At 46.6% G+C, this 14,467-nt stretch overlaps 1 protein-coding gene across 1 annotated transcript in view; it reads right to left on the reverse strand.

The window, feature by feature from the left end:
• Positions 1 to 14,467, reverse strand: part of P2RX7 (purinergic receptor P2X 7) — a 57,698-nt gene that overhangs the window by 16,543 nt on the left and 26,688 nt on the right. Inside the window, exons 4-8 of the mRNA XM_032168495.2 lie at positions 12,287 to 12,359; positions 10,799 to 10,895; positions 7,960 to 8,040; positions 7,212 to 7,341; positions 5,775 to 5,911 (exon numbers count right to left, since the gene is read on the reverse strand). Coding sequence (XP_032024386.1) covers positions 5,775 to 5,911; positions 7,212 to 7,341; positions 7,960 to 8,040; positions 10,799 to 10,895; positions 12,287 to 12,359 — 518 coding nt within the window. The remainder of the gene's footprint in view (positions 1 to 5,774; positions 5,912 to 7,211; positions 7,342 to 7,959; positions 8,041 to 10,798; positions 10,896 to 12,286; positions 12,360 to 14,467) is intronic.

A 14,467-nucleotide genomic window follows, 5' to 3' on the forward strand; every position in this document is an offset into this window, starting at 1 on the left:
TAGATAAGGTTACGTATACATATACTTTTTTTCTGAGTTATTAATTCACCATCTAGTTACAAGATGTGGGGAGAGAAGAAAGCAGATGGCAGATGTTCTGCCAAAAAAATAGTAAGAAACATCTGAAACTGTTTTTAAAAAACCTCTCAAAACCTGACGTTGAAATCGATCAGAAATTCTCAGGCACTTCAGTGCCTCTTTCTGACTGGAGGGAATTCAATTTCTTTGCATGTGACTATTTCAAGAGAGCTTTTTCTCCTGCTGCTATATTGAGTGATTTATCTTTATTGTTTTTTTTTTTTTTTTTTTTTTTTTTTTTTTTGAGGCGGAGTCTTGCGCTGTCGCCCAGGCTGGAGTGCAGTGGCGCGATCTCGGCTCACTGCAAGCTCCACCTCCCGGGTTCACACCATTCTCCTGCCTCAGCCTCTCCGAGTAGCTGGGACTACAGGCGCCCGCCACCACGCCCGGCTAATTTTTTGTATTTTTAGTAGAGACGGGGTTTCACCGTGGTCTCGATCTCCCGACCTCGTGATCCGCCCGCCTCGGCCTCCCAAAGTGCTGGGATTACAAGCGTGAGCCACTGCGCCCGGCCTTATCTTTATTGTTGTTGTTCTTGTTGTTGTGTGTTTTTGTTTTTTGAGACAGGATCTGGCTCTGTCGCCCAGGCTGGAATGCAGTGGCTCGAACATAGCTCACTGCAGCATCCGCCTCCTGGGCTCAAGTCATCCTCCCACCTCAGCCTCTGGGCAGCTGAGACTACAGGTGCAAACCATTACACCCGACTAATTTTTAAAAATTTTTTATAGAGATGATGGTCTCACTGTGTTGCCTAGGCTGGCTTGAACTCCTGAGCTCAAGTGATGCACCCACCTCAGCCTCCCAAAGTGTTGGGATTATAGGCATGAGCCAACATGCCCAGGCAGTGATTTGTTTTTTAATACGCAAGCAAGCATGCATTGCCACTGCCTGTCCTGGGATTGGCATTATCTCCCTATGTGAGTTGGTTTGCCTGGGAAGGTTAACATTGTGTAGTAAGCATGTGAATTTCTGCTTCCAGAGTCTTGTTATGGTGGCTCTTAAACTGAAGGCAAGAATCACTTGGGGTGACGGCCGGGCACGGTGGCTCACGCCTGTAATCCCAGTACTTTGGGAGGCCGAGGCAGGCAGATCACGAGGTCAGGAGATCGAGACCATCCTGGCTAACACGGTGAAACCCCGTCTGTACTAAAAATGCAAAAAATTAGCTGGGTGTGGTGGCAAGCGCCTGTAGTCCCAGCTACTTGGGAGGCTGAGGCAGGAGAATGGTGTGAACCTGGGAGGCGGAGCTTGCAGTGAGCCAAGATCACGCCACTGCACTCCAGCCTGGGTGACAGAGCAAGACTCCATCTCAGAAAAAAAAAGGAATCACTTGGGGTGAGTATGTTCAAAGGCAGACTCCTGAGCCCCTCCCCCAAAGAGTGGTTGCAGAAGCTCTGAGATGTTTCTAGGAATCTGTATTTCCAGTACAGGTACCAAGTGATTATTCTGTTGCAGGTAGTCAGTGGGCCATGCCCTGAGAAACACTGGGCCTTGAACAATAGTGTTTTTTGTACACTGGAATGGGTTGAGCCCCCAAATAAGATATGTTCCAGTATCTAATCCCTAGTGGCTGTGATATGACCTTATTTGGAAATACAGTGTTTGCAGATATAATTAAGTCAAACATCTCAAGATGAGATTATCCTGGATTTAGGGTAAGCCCCAAATCCAATGATTAGTATCTTTATAAGATAAAGGAGAGATCAAATTGCTTGAGCCCGGGAGGCAGAGGTTGCAGTGATCCGAAATTACGCCATTGCAGTTCAGTCTAGGAGACTGGAGTGAAACCCTGTCTCAAAAAAAAAAAAAAAAAAGAAAAAGAAAAAGAGACTGAAGACATAGAGACACAGTGGAGAAGGCCATGTGAGGATGGAGGCAGAGATTTGAGTGACGCTGCTATAAAGTTATGGAATGCCTGGAGCCACCAGACGCTGGAAGAGGCAAGAGAGGACAATCTCGTAGAGCATCAGAGTGAGTGTGGCCCTGCTGACATCTTGATTCCAAACTTCTGGCTTCCAGAACTATAAGAAGATTAATTTCTGTTGTTTTAAGCCACCACATTTGTGGCAATGAGTCATAGCAGCCACAGGAAATTAACACAGACACATAACTCCTGCTGGGCCTGAGAAGCGCGTCGTGCATTCTGTGTGGCCTGATCCACTTCACACAGGTCGTGCATAAGCGGAATCACCTATTCACTGACTAAGGACATTTCGCCACAGATCGTTTTGTAAAGGACAGAATTCTGTAATGTGATCAACTTCTTCAACTTCCTATGTTTTAGAAAGTTATATTTTCTGAAATAGCTCCTATAACCTGTAATTTCCTTCTCTTTTGTGTGTCTGCTGGAAAATATCTTGTCCACTTAATCAGCAGACCTCAACTATTTATTTATTTATTTATTTATTTATTTATTTAAGTGTTTTTTTTTGAGACAGAGTCTCGCTCTGTCGCCCAGGCTGGAGTGAACTGGCATGACCCTGGCTCACTGCAACCTCCACCTTCCAGGTTCAAGCAATTCTCCCTGCCTCAGCCTCCCACGTAGCTGTACTACAGGCACCTGTCACCACGTCCAGCTAATTTTTGTATTTTTAGGAGAGACAGCGTTCCGCCATGTTGGCCAGGCTGGTCTCTAACTCCTGATCCTCCTGCTTCGGCCTCCCAAAGTGTTGGGATTACAGGCATAAGCCACTGCTCCCGGCCCTCAACAATTTATTTTTGGCCAAAGCTTTCTTCTGGTGCTCATTCTAGACAACAAATGCTCTACCACTTTGTTCTAAAAGAATATTAACATCATAACTGGCTCAGGCCTTCAGAGGGCTCAGATCTTTCCAGAAGCGGATGTTCTTGGGCTCAACTCAGCCACTGGAAGGACATTTGCTGACACCTGATTGGTACACTGTGCCGCATGCTTCTGCTGACAGCTAAAACAACACCCTGGAAGGGCAGTCAGGGGACCACTCATCCTGTCCTCTCTTCTTACTAATGGCCATAAGCCGTTCAGCACAGCAGCAGGGGATGATCAAAAAGTTATCTCAGTTAGGAGCTGGTTTCAGTGCCCTGGATGAAATTCCATTGACCCAGAGGAAGCAAAAAGCATCAGCCCACCTTTAAGTCAAGGGTTTCAAACTCAAATGCCTACAGGGGCCAGGCAGATGACAGAAATGAGTGATGCAGGCCAGGTATAAGCACTCAGGAGTGGCGGGGACAGTGATGAAGCAGAAGGCCCAGCCTCTTTCTAAATAGGACCCCTGATACTCAGCTCCAGCCAGTGGTCACCATGTAAGATATGGACCTTGGGTTGTCAAATAGTTTAATTTTTTTAATCAAATAGTTTAATTTTTCAAGAAAAGCAGAAAGTCCAAGGTTTTACGTTGAATGTCTCAAACTTTATTTTTATTTATTTATTTTTGAGACAGGGTCTCACTCTGTCACCCAGGCTGGAGTGCAGTGGCACAACCACGGTTCACTGCAGCCTCAACCTCCCAGGTTCAAGCAATCCTCCTGCCTCAGCCTCCTGAGTAGCTGGGACCAGAGTTGCATGCCCCCACACCTGGCTGATGTTTTAAAAATTATTATTTGTAGAGATGGGGTCTCCTTATGTTGCCCAGGCTAGCCTCAAACCCCTGGGTTCAAGTGATCCTCCCACCTTGGCCTCCCAAAGTGCTGGGATTACACGCATGAGCCACCGCACCTGACCTGTCTCAAGCCATTACACCTCCCTGTCTCATGCAGGCCAAAAAGCAAAAAGACAGAAACAGAAACACATTTAAGGGGCTGCCTGCCAGTTTATGAGGCTGCTTTGAGTAATATATAAGGAATACCTCCATAACACACAGCACATGCAGAACTTTGCATAAGATCTTTTCTACTGAAGACAGTATTTCAAAGCCCACGAGGAGAACTCCCACCCAAGTTACTTCGGATAATAGGTCAGTATGAAAAGAATGATACAGTAGAATAGATAGAAGGAGTAGGATCCTTAAAGTAAGAATGGGACTCACTGGAACAATAATAGATGACTTTGAAAAAGCACCAAATAAAAATCCTAGAAATGAAAATTAGAGGCCAGGCGCAGTGGCTCACACCTGCAATCCCAACGCTTTAGGAGGCCAAGGCAGGCAGATTGCTTGAGCCAGGAGTTTGAGACCAGCCTGGGCAATATAGTGAGACCTCGTCTCTACAAAAAAATTTTAAAAATTAGCTGGGCATGGTGGTGTGCACCTGTAGTCCTAGCAACTCCGGAGACTGAGGTGGGAGGATCGCTTGAGCCTGGGAGGCAGAGGTTGCAGTGAGCTATAATCGCACCCACTCCCCTCCAACCTGGGTGACAGAGTGAGACTCTGTCTCAGAAAAAAAAATGAAACATTATACCATAGATATTTTTAAAAATAAAAAGCATATGATAAAATGTTCACAACCTTTGATTCAATAAGTCTAGAAATTTATCCTAAGGAAGTAACCTGGAATTCAAAGAAAAGTTTATGTGCAAAGATGCACACTGTGGTTACTTGTAATAGAAAAACTGGAAGCAACTCAAATATGCAATCATGGAGGCGTGGGTGAGAAAATCATGAGATGGGAAGGAAGGGATGGAGTGTGAGTGTGGGGTCAGAGTGACGTGGGTTAGAATTATGCAGCATGTACTATCAGCTGTGGGTCTTGGGCAAATCATCTTCCAGAAACAGTATCTTCCTTCCAGGGTTGTTGGGAGATTTAGGGATGGTGACGGGGAGTGCTTGGCATATGGAAAACCCTCCTTGGGCCAGGCGCAGTGGCTCATGCCTGTAATCCTAGCACTTTGGGAAGCTGAGGCGGGCAGATCACTTGAGGTCAAGAGTTTGAGACCAGACTGGCCAACACAGTGAAACCCCGTCTCTACTGAATATACAAAAATTAGCTGGGAGTGGTGGCACATGCCTGTGGTCCCAGAAACTTGGGAGGTGGGAGGATCGCTTGGACCTAGGAGGCAGAGGTTGCAGTGAGCTGAGATCGTGCCACTGCACTCCAGCCTGGGCAAACAGAGTGTGACTCCATCTAAAAAAAAAAGAAAAGAAACGAAAAGAAAACACTCCCTGAATTGTAGCGGTTGTTATTTGTTCACCTACAAAATGGAATGTTATGATCATTAATGTGATGGTTACAAAGAATTTTGAGTGACTGGGGTATGAAAAACCCCGCAGAATACCACGATATATATGCTATGATCTCGTAGGAGCTATATGAAATAATCGGTACAGATGAGGAAAATTCCCCCGAGGGTTATCATTGATTATTGCAGGGTAGGGGAATTATGGGTGATTTTGATCCCCCTCTATGCTCTTCTGTTTCCCAATAGTTTTGTTTTATAAACAGTGTGCATCTGCCTGTAATCTCAGCTACTTGGGAGGCTGAGGCAGGAGAGTCACTTGAACCTGGGAAGCGGAAGTTTGCAGTGACTGAGATGGCATCATTGCACTCCAGCCTGGGTGACAGAGTGAGACTCCATTTCAAAAAAATAAATAAGTAAAAAATAAAGAGCGTGCATCTCTTTTGAGAATTTTAAAAAATTATGGAAAAAAATTCAGTTATCACCTAGTTCTTAAAGAAAGTCTTTTTTCATTCATCTTGTTGCCTTGGAAATCAAAATTAGTCTCACCAGTTCCTGGGAATGCGATTCAGCCACTGGGTGAGTTTGACCTGGGCCTTGGAGTTACCTGAAGTTGTAGCCAGGGTACAAGGACACGTTGGTGGTCTTGTCGTCAAGGCGACGGAAACTGTATTTGGGACGGCAGTGATGGAACCAACGGTCTAGGTTGCAGTCCCAGTAGATCTCAATGCCCATTATTCCGCCCTGAAGGATTAATAAGAGACAGTCTCTATGGCTGCTGGGTGTGAGTTATGCAACCGCCAGACATCTCCCTGCATAGCCACGATTGCTTGAGGATTTTAGATGAAAAATGCTGACTGAAGATCCATATGTACAGCCCCATCTAACTTGCACAAGTGTTATTGTGGTGGCCACAATGGCATCTCCTCACTCTCCCTACTCCCGTCTGGGACACGTCACGGTTAAACTCATTGTCCTAAAATACAACGTCAACAGACCACTCCTGTACCCAAACACCTGTAATGCCCCCCACGCCTCCATTAAAGATCAAGTCCAAACTTATTAGACTGGAATTCAGGGCACTCTATCAAATATCTTTTCTGCTTTACCTCCTAGTACTCCCCTAGGGAAAGCTCTTTGCAGATGCGATTACATGAAGGATTTTTTTTTTTTTTTTTTTTTGAGATGGAGCTTTGCTCTTGTCACCCAGGCTGGAGTGCAGTGGTGCGATCTCGGCTCACTGCAGCCTCTGCCTCCTAGGTTCAAGCGATTCTCCTGTCTTAGCCTCCCGAGTAGCTGGGATTACAGGAGCTCGCCACCACGCCTGGCAATTTTTTTTTTTTTGTATTTTTAGTAGAGATGAGGTTTCACCATGTTGGCCAGGCTGGTGTTGAACTCCTGATCTCAGGTGATCCACCCACCTCAGACTCCCAAAGTGCTGGGATTACAGGCGTGAGCCACCGCTCCCAGCCTAAATGAAGGTTCTTGAGATGGGAGATTATCCTGGATTATCCAGCTGGTCCTTAAATGCCCCCTCTTGTAAATGCTCTCTCTCTTTGTAAGACAGAGGCAAAGAGAGATTGGACACAGGATAGGGAGTGAAAGTGGCCACTGAGGCAAGATGTTATGCTGCTGGCTTTGAAGAAATGCAAGGAATGCAGTTCTAGAAGGTGGAAAAGCTGAGGAACTGGATTCTCCCCTCAAGCCCCGGACGGAGCATGGCCCTGGCTCAGGGAAAAACATCTCCAACTTCTGATCTCTGGCAACATAAGCAAATATGTGTTGTTTAAAGCCACTAAGCTTTGGTAACTTGTTACGGCAGCCACAGGAAAGGAATACACCAAGAAGCTCTCACTCATAAGATTGTTTTGGGATTTGACGAGGCAGCGTAGGTAAAGTCCTTAGCGCAGTGGGTGGATTTACTAAATGCTCAGTAAATGTGAGCCACATTATGAAGACCCAGTGGCCCGGCCTCTTGGCCGTTTGACATCCTCCATCCCCCAGACACACAGCCCCACATCCCAGCGTACAAAGCACCACCAACCTGAATTGCCACATCTGAAAAATTATCGCCTGTTTCTCGGAAGATGTCTCCTAGTCGGAAAATGGGACACTGTGGATTCTGAGTCTTGTGGAAGGTACAAGTGATGTTTAAACCTGGCAAGATGTTTCTCCTGTGCATAATTAAAAGCAAACAAACAGACATCTCGATTGAAAACAGATCTGTCTCTTTCCCAGGAGTGAGCCAGTGCGGTGGAGAGGTTCCATGAAAGCCCTAAATGATCCCTGCCTCCTGGGACCCCTGGGCAGTGGCCTCTCACATTGGACCAGGGTTGATCTGTGTGACCAATGGCATATGGCAGAAGTGTTGGGGTCTCACTCCCAAAGACTGTGGCTTCCATCTTGGTTGAACTCTTGGTTGCTTGCTCTGTTTCTCTTGAGTCACTTGCTCTGGGAGAAGCCAGCCACCATGTACCGAGGATACTCAAGTGGTCCTAGGGCAAGGTTCACGTGGTGAAGAACTGAGCCCTCCCACCAGCAACTGTGTGAGAGCTTGGAAAAGGGTTCTCCAGCCCCAGGCAAGCCTAGAAATGACTGCAGGCCTGGTTGACAGCTTGGCTACAACCTGACAGACCTTGAGACAGAACCACACAGCAAAGTCATTCCCAGATTCCTGACCCACAGAAACCGTGGGAGACAATAGGCATTTGTTGTTTCAGGCTTCTGAGGTTTGGGATAATTTATTATGCAGCAGTAGATAACTAAGACAGCCAGGCAGCCTGGGTACTTACGTGGTGTAGTTGTGGCCGGGGAAGTCGATATTGTTCTTGATGAGCACGGTGAAGTTTTCAGCACTGTTCAAGAGAGCAGGCCTGGGAGAGAGACATGCAAAATGGCCATTAGCGACAGTGGGGACCCAGGGAGCCCATGGGCCAGTGGGACCAGAGGCTTCTGGTTTCTTGGCTTGGTCTTTGGGATGCGTGAAGAGAAATGGATACAGCAAACCTAGTGGGCAAAGCATTTTGAAACTCTCCACAAAGCCCCTCCAGCTCCTCTAAGAAGAATTTCTCTCTTCTTGAGATCTGATATGGTTTGGGTCTGTGTCCCCACCCAAATCTCATCTTGAATTGTAATCCCCGTGTGCCGGAGGAGGGGCCTGGTGGGAGGTGACTGAATCATGGGGGCGGACTTCCCCCTTGCTATTCTCGTGATAGTGAGGGAGTTCTCACGAGATCTGATCGTTTAAAAGTGTGCGGCACATCCCCTGCAACCCGCCTCCTTCTCCCTCACGGTAAGATGTGTTTGCTTCCTCTTTGCCTTCTGCCATGATTGTAAGTCTCCTAAGGCTTCCTGTTAAGCCTGTGGAGCTGCGAGTCAAACCTCTTTTTTTCATAAAGTATTTGGTCTCAGGTAGTTCTTTTTTTTTTTTTTTTTTTTCTGAGATGGAGTCTCACTCTGTCACCCAGGCTGGAGTGCAGTGGCACGATCTCGGGTCACTGCAACCTCCACCTCCCGGGTTCAAGCAACTCTCCTGCCTCAGCCTCCCGAGTAGCCAGGATTACAGGCGTGTGCCACCACACCTGGCTAATTTATGTATTTTTTAGTAGAGATGGGGTTTCACCATGTTTGCCGGGCTGGTATCCAACTCCTGAGCTCAAGTGATCCGCCTGCCTCAGCCTCCCAAAGTGCTGGGATTACAGGCGTGAGCCACCGCACCTGGCTAGGTAGTTCTTTGTGTGAGAACGGAATAATACGAGACCCAGTGGCATTTACTGTGGCACCTCTCACACTGATGAAATTACACATTCAGGTATGTACAGTGTTGAGACTTGCTCCGTATCTGGGACTTGTATTTTACCTAAAACTTAGCAAAGTCTCTTATGCGTAGTTACGTAGTTACGTATGAAATAAATATCTAACACCTACTACGTGGTGATGGATGTGTTGAATGAATGATTAAACGAACCATCTTAGCTAATTCATATAATATATGATAAACTGAAGTTCAGGGAGTTGCTTGCCCAGGTCATGTCAAAATCCAGCCCAGAGGCAGGCACACTGGAGATGCAGTTTATTTAATGAGTGAGTTGATGGCAGAGATGGAACTGAAACTACAGCCAGTCAAGGACTGCTTGTATTGAACAAGGACTACCTGAGTGGAGGCTGCTGTATCTCCCAGAGCTGGGTGATTCCTTCTGTGACAAAGAAACGCCCCTGACCTAGAAATGAACCTGAGTGGAGCTATTAGCGATTGAGAACCATAAGGGGTGATGCTGCTGAGTGCACCCCCCATCCAGGCACTGGAAAACCTTCGCCTGAGCCTTCTACAAGCCAGCTTGGGGCAGTTTTCTCTTTGCCCCACGATGCTGAGGGAATGATCCTGAATCACGTCAGTCTAGAACTGCGCTGTCCAATATGGTAGCCACTAGACATGTGTGGCTATTTAAATTTAAATTAAATTAAAAATTCAGGCTGGGAGCGATGGCTCACACCTGTAATCCCAGCACTTTGGGAGGCCAAGGCAGGAGGATCTCTTGAGCCCAGGAGTTCAAAACCAGCCTGGGCAACATAGCAAGACTCTATCTATCTATCTGTCTATCTGTCTATCTATCTATCTATCTATCTATCATTATCTATCTATCATCTATCATCTATCTTTCAAAAATTCAGTAGTCACATTTCATGTACTCAATAGCCACATGTGCCTAGTAACTGCCCTATTGGACAGCACAGATACAGAAATTTCTATCACTGCATCAAGTTCTATTGGACAATGCTGGTCTAAAACCACCAGACTTCTAGGGGCAGATTGTGTGTGTGTGTGTGTGTAAGCCAGGGGCTTACCTTACAATAACTGTACAAGTATCATCTCATTTAATCCTTACAACAGCCCTATGAAGTTGGTGAAATTATTATTCTGCTTTTAAAGGTGAGGACACTGAAACTCAGAGAGGTTAAGCCATTTGCCCAAGGACACACAGCAAAAATGTGTTAGAGCTAGGAATTGAATCCAGGTCTTTCTAACTATTCTCCGCTGAAATCCATCAGCCCTTGTGGCTTCTGAGATTTAACGTTGTGACTTTGTGTATTGAAGCGAAGCATCAATACAAGGGGCCACCAAATCTGTATGTCATTGTAAGCATTTAATTTGAGAAAACTTCCTTTCCCTCCCCTCTTTTACTCTCACCCCTTTTCCTTTTTCCTCCCCTTCCCCTTCTCTTTCCTTCCTTCATCCTTCCCTTCCATCTCCCTCCTTCCTTCCTATCCTTAACCACTCAGTATGGACACTGACAAGTCGGAAGGGATCCTGCTGTGGCACTAGAGGAGGGGGTCTGGGGGTATCCTGGAAGTTCTGGGGGAGGGAAGGGGGCCAGGGACACCCAAGGATGCTCAGGGTAGTAGCTATTTACCAGTTGGTACAGGATTGTTACAATAGTTTACCAACCACCATGGCCCTCCCAGAGACACTAGTTTGTGCCAAGCAGTGCATCCAGAGCGCAGGGGTCTCCAAGCCGGTAGGACCCAGGACTTTGCAGGGCTGTGCTGAGAGGGGAAGGCCCAAGCAGCCTCGGCAAGGCCTCATCTGGTTGCCGCTGAGGGCCACTGTGTCTGTCTACCCATGCGACTCACCGGGGGGCCTCTTCCACTGCCTCGATGGGGCACCAGGCAGAGACTTCACAGGTCTTCTGCTTCCCTTCATACACTATACACCTTCCGGTCTGAATTCCTATGGGGGTCAAAGCATCGTAGAACCACAGATGTGAAAGAACTGTGGAGAGGACATTCTCCAGGAGGGACATCATTAACTCAACCCAGGCAAGAGTCTAGGCTTTGACCAGGCTTTCCAACCCAAGCAGCTTCAGCTTCCATCAAGCCCATCCTAACCACAGTGAACACAAGGCAAGGCAAACAAGCAAAACATAATAAAGAGCAGAGAGAACACAGAAAGACTGTGGATGCTGCTGGCTCTTTTGTTTCTTTACAAGAAAAGGTGCCCATGAGGGGAGCGGAACAGGTGTACGCTCTCACTTAGTATAAATGGACTAGAACATGGCCTCTCAAAGGGGCATAAGTCCCTCAAGGGGCACACAGCCTGTCCAGGATGCACAAAGCCATGAAATCAGCATGGCGTTATCTTCCTGGAGTGTCAGGATGATTAATCAGTTTCCAAGGGAGAATTAATTAAATAGTGAGCAATGTTAAAATAACTTTTATACCAACTCAAATACACATACAGTATGGAGTAGAATGCAGTAATGGGCATATGCCTTTTTGTGTGTGTTTGCATTATAACCACTGATTTTTTTTTTTGACGGAGTCTCGCTCTGTCACCCATCCTGGAGTGCAGTGGCACGATCTTGGCTCACTGCAACCTCTGCCTTCCAGGTTCAAGTGATTCTCATGTCTCAGCCTCCCAAGTAGCTGGGATTACAAGCGTGCGCCACCATATCTGGCTAATTTTTGTATTTTTAGTGGAGATGGGGTTTCACCATGTTTTCCAGGCTGGTCTTGAACCCCTGGCCTCAAGCATCCATCTGCCTCACCCTCCCAAAGTGCTGGGATTACAGGCATGAGCCTCTGCACTCGGTGCCCTGTGCCTTTTTAAGTTAAAACGTGAGATAAAGAAATTCTGCAGGTATCGCAATAGCACTGCTCTTAGATATAAATAAAATCAAAAGAAAAATAAAACAGTACAAAAAATATTTAAAAAATAAAATAAAATAAAAAACAAAAAAATCTGCAGGTTAATATGGATATTGCTGCCAGGTTCCCTGGGGGCATAAGTTCATGGTCCTCAACCTTTGAGGAGGTTCAGGGGGAAAGTTTAGAATACTCAGATGATGCTATAGGCCATGTGATTTTTCTACCGATTAGAACCCTGAACCTGCTAGGTTTTTAGGAGCTTCTTCTCTCACTGGAAAACTGGAGTCATGTTTACAGTCAACAGCTGGTCTGCTGGGGACAGAGCTGAAGCATGGGCAGACTCGCCTATGGCTTGGTGATGGTGGAAGAGGGCAGCTGAGAACAGAGGCTGAAGACCTGAACTGGGCATCACAAACGTCACCAAGATGCCAGACCATCCACCCCTAGGGTCTTGGGAAAAGAAACAGAAGGTACCTTTGCTCTGCGGGTCCATCCATCCCTTTTTACAACCTCGGTCAGAGGAACAGAGCGTCCTGCGGGTGGGATACTGCAGATAGAAGGATGAGAGAGTGGGGAGTAAGTGACGTGTGTTACTAAGACATGGAGAAGCGATTTGATATCCATCAGGATGTGCACATGAATGCTTATAGCAGCACTACTCAGAATCACCAAAAAAGTGGAAACCACGCAAGCGGCCACTGATGGATGAATGGACAAATAAAATGTGGTACATTCATACACAGAATCTTATTTAGCCATAAGAAGGATGAAGCGTTGACACAGGCTACAACATGGATGGACCTCGAGAACATGATGCTGAGTGAAAGAAGCCAGACACAAAAGGCCACACCATGTATGATTCTGTTTATAGGAAATGTCCAGAATAGGCATCTATAGAGACAGAAAGCAGACTGTGGCCAGGGACAGGGGAAGGGGAGAATGGGGAGTGACTGCTATTGGATTTGGGATTTCCTTTGTAGGTGATGAAAATGTTCTGGAGGCCGTGTGCCGTGGCTCATCATGCCTGTAATCTCAGCACTGTGGGAGGCCAAGGCGGGCAGATCACCTGAGGTCGGGAGTCTGAGACCAGCCTGCTCAACATGGTGAAACCCCGTCTCTACTAAAAATACAAAAATTATCAGGTGTGGTGGTACGTGCCTGTAATCCCAGCTACTAGGGAGGCTGAGGCAGGAGAATCGCTTGAACCCGGGAGGCGGAGTTTGTAGTGAGCTGAGATTGTGTCACTGCACTCCAGCCTGGGTGACAAGAGCAAAACTCCACCTAAAAAAAGAAAGAAAGGAAGGAAGGAAGGAAGGAAGGAAGGAAAGAAAGGAAAGAAAGAAAGGGAAAGAAAGAGAAAGAAAGAAAGAAAAAGAAAGAAAGAAAGAAAGAAGAAAATATTCTGGAATTAGACGGTGGTGATGGTTGCACAACTCTGTGAATATACTAAAAACCACTGAATCATATGTATACTTTAAAATGGTGGGGTTTATGGTATGTGAATTATATCCCAATACAAATAAATAAAAATGGGAAAAGCAGAAGTCTGGGCAGCTAGGGATCACTTTCAGGGATGCTGGCTGGGGTGGAGGACAGGTGGCTTGGTCCAAGTGGCCTTGTGGCTGAAAGGACTGAGCAGGGCAAACAGGCGCGGAGACTCAGCAGGACACATGGAACTGAGAGACATTGGCCAGGACACTCGCCTGGCCCAAGAAAACGAGACCAGCTTGGTCTCAGGGCTGAAAGACAGAACATGGAAGAGAGAAATGAGCTGCCCTGGTTTATGCATATTTCTCTTCCTGTTTTCTAGGGAGCAGGCTTCATGGCCAGTCTTGGGGAAGCCAGAACATGACATAGGTGTGAAAATAGCCTTTGCTCCTTGTCATCTGTGCAATTTGTGGCTTCTACAGTGATTCAGGTCAAGGACCTAGGTCTTGGACCCAGGTATATCTGGTTCAGCAGTAGCTGCACCATTTTCTAGCTGAGAGACCTCGGCCAGCTCACTCACTTCTCTGAGCCTCAGTTTCATCATCTGTAAAAGCAGGGTGAACAGATTTGTCTTTTTTTTTTTGGAGACAGAGTCTTGCTCTGTCGACCAGGCTAGAGTGCAATGATGTGATCTTGGCTCACTGTAACCTCCACCTTCCGGGTTCAAGCAATTCTCCTGCCTCAGCCTCCTGAGTAGCTGGGATTACAGGCATGCACCACCACGCCTGGCTAATTTTTGTATTTTTAGTAGAGACGGTGTTTCACCATCTTGGCCAGGCTGGTCTTGAACTCCTGGCCTCATGATCCGCCTGCCTTGACCTCCCAAAGTGCTGGGATTATAGGTGTGAGCCATCATGCCCAGCCAACAAATTGTCTTGCATGGTTGTTGTGAAGATTAAATGAGTTATGAAAAGAAAGGGTTTAGCACATAGTACATGCTCAATGAATGTTTCTTGTAGTTTTCAAACTCTCTCATGATCTCTTTATTTCCCAGGCTGCCTTGTCACATGGCATGCCGTTGGTCTCCTCTCCTTGTGACTCCCCAAATTAAATTATGAACCCTTTGAATACAGAGCCAAGGTCATATCTTTGTAGCCCAAGTGCCTGGCAAATAGTAGGTCTTGATAGTCATGGAAGGAACGAATGTGTGATCATTAACTGTGGCTC

The sequence above is a fragment of the Hylobates moloch genome, unplaced genomic scaffold, assembly GCF_009828535.3.
Source record: "Hylobates moloch isolate HMO894 unplaced genomic scaffold, HMol_V3 SCAFFOLD_12, whole genome shotgun sequence".
Lineage (NCBI taxonomy): Eukaryota > Metazoa > Chordata > Mammalia > Primates > Hylobatidae > Hylobates > Hylobates moloch.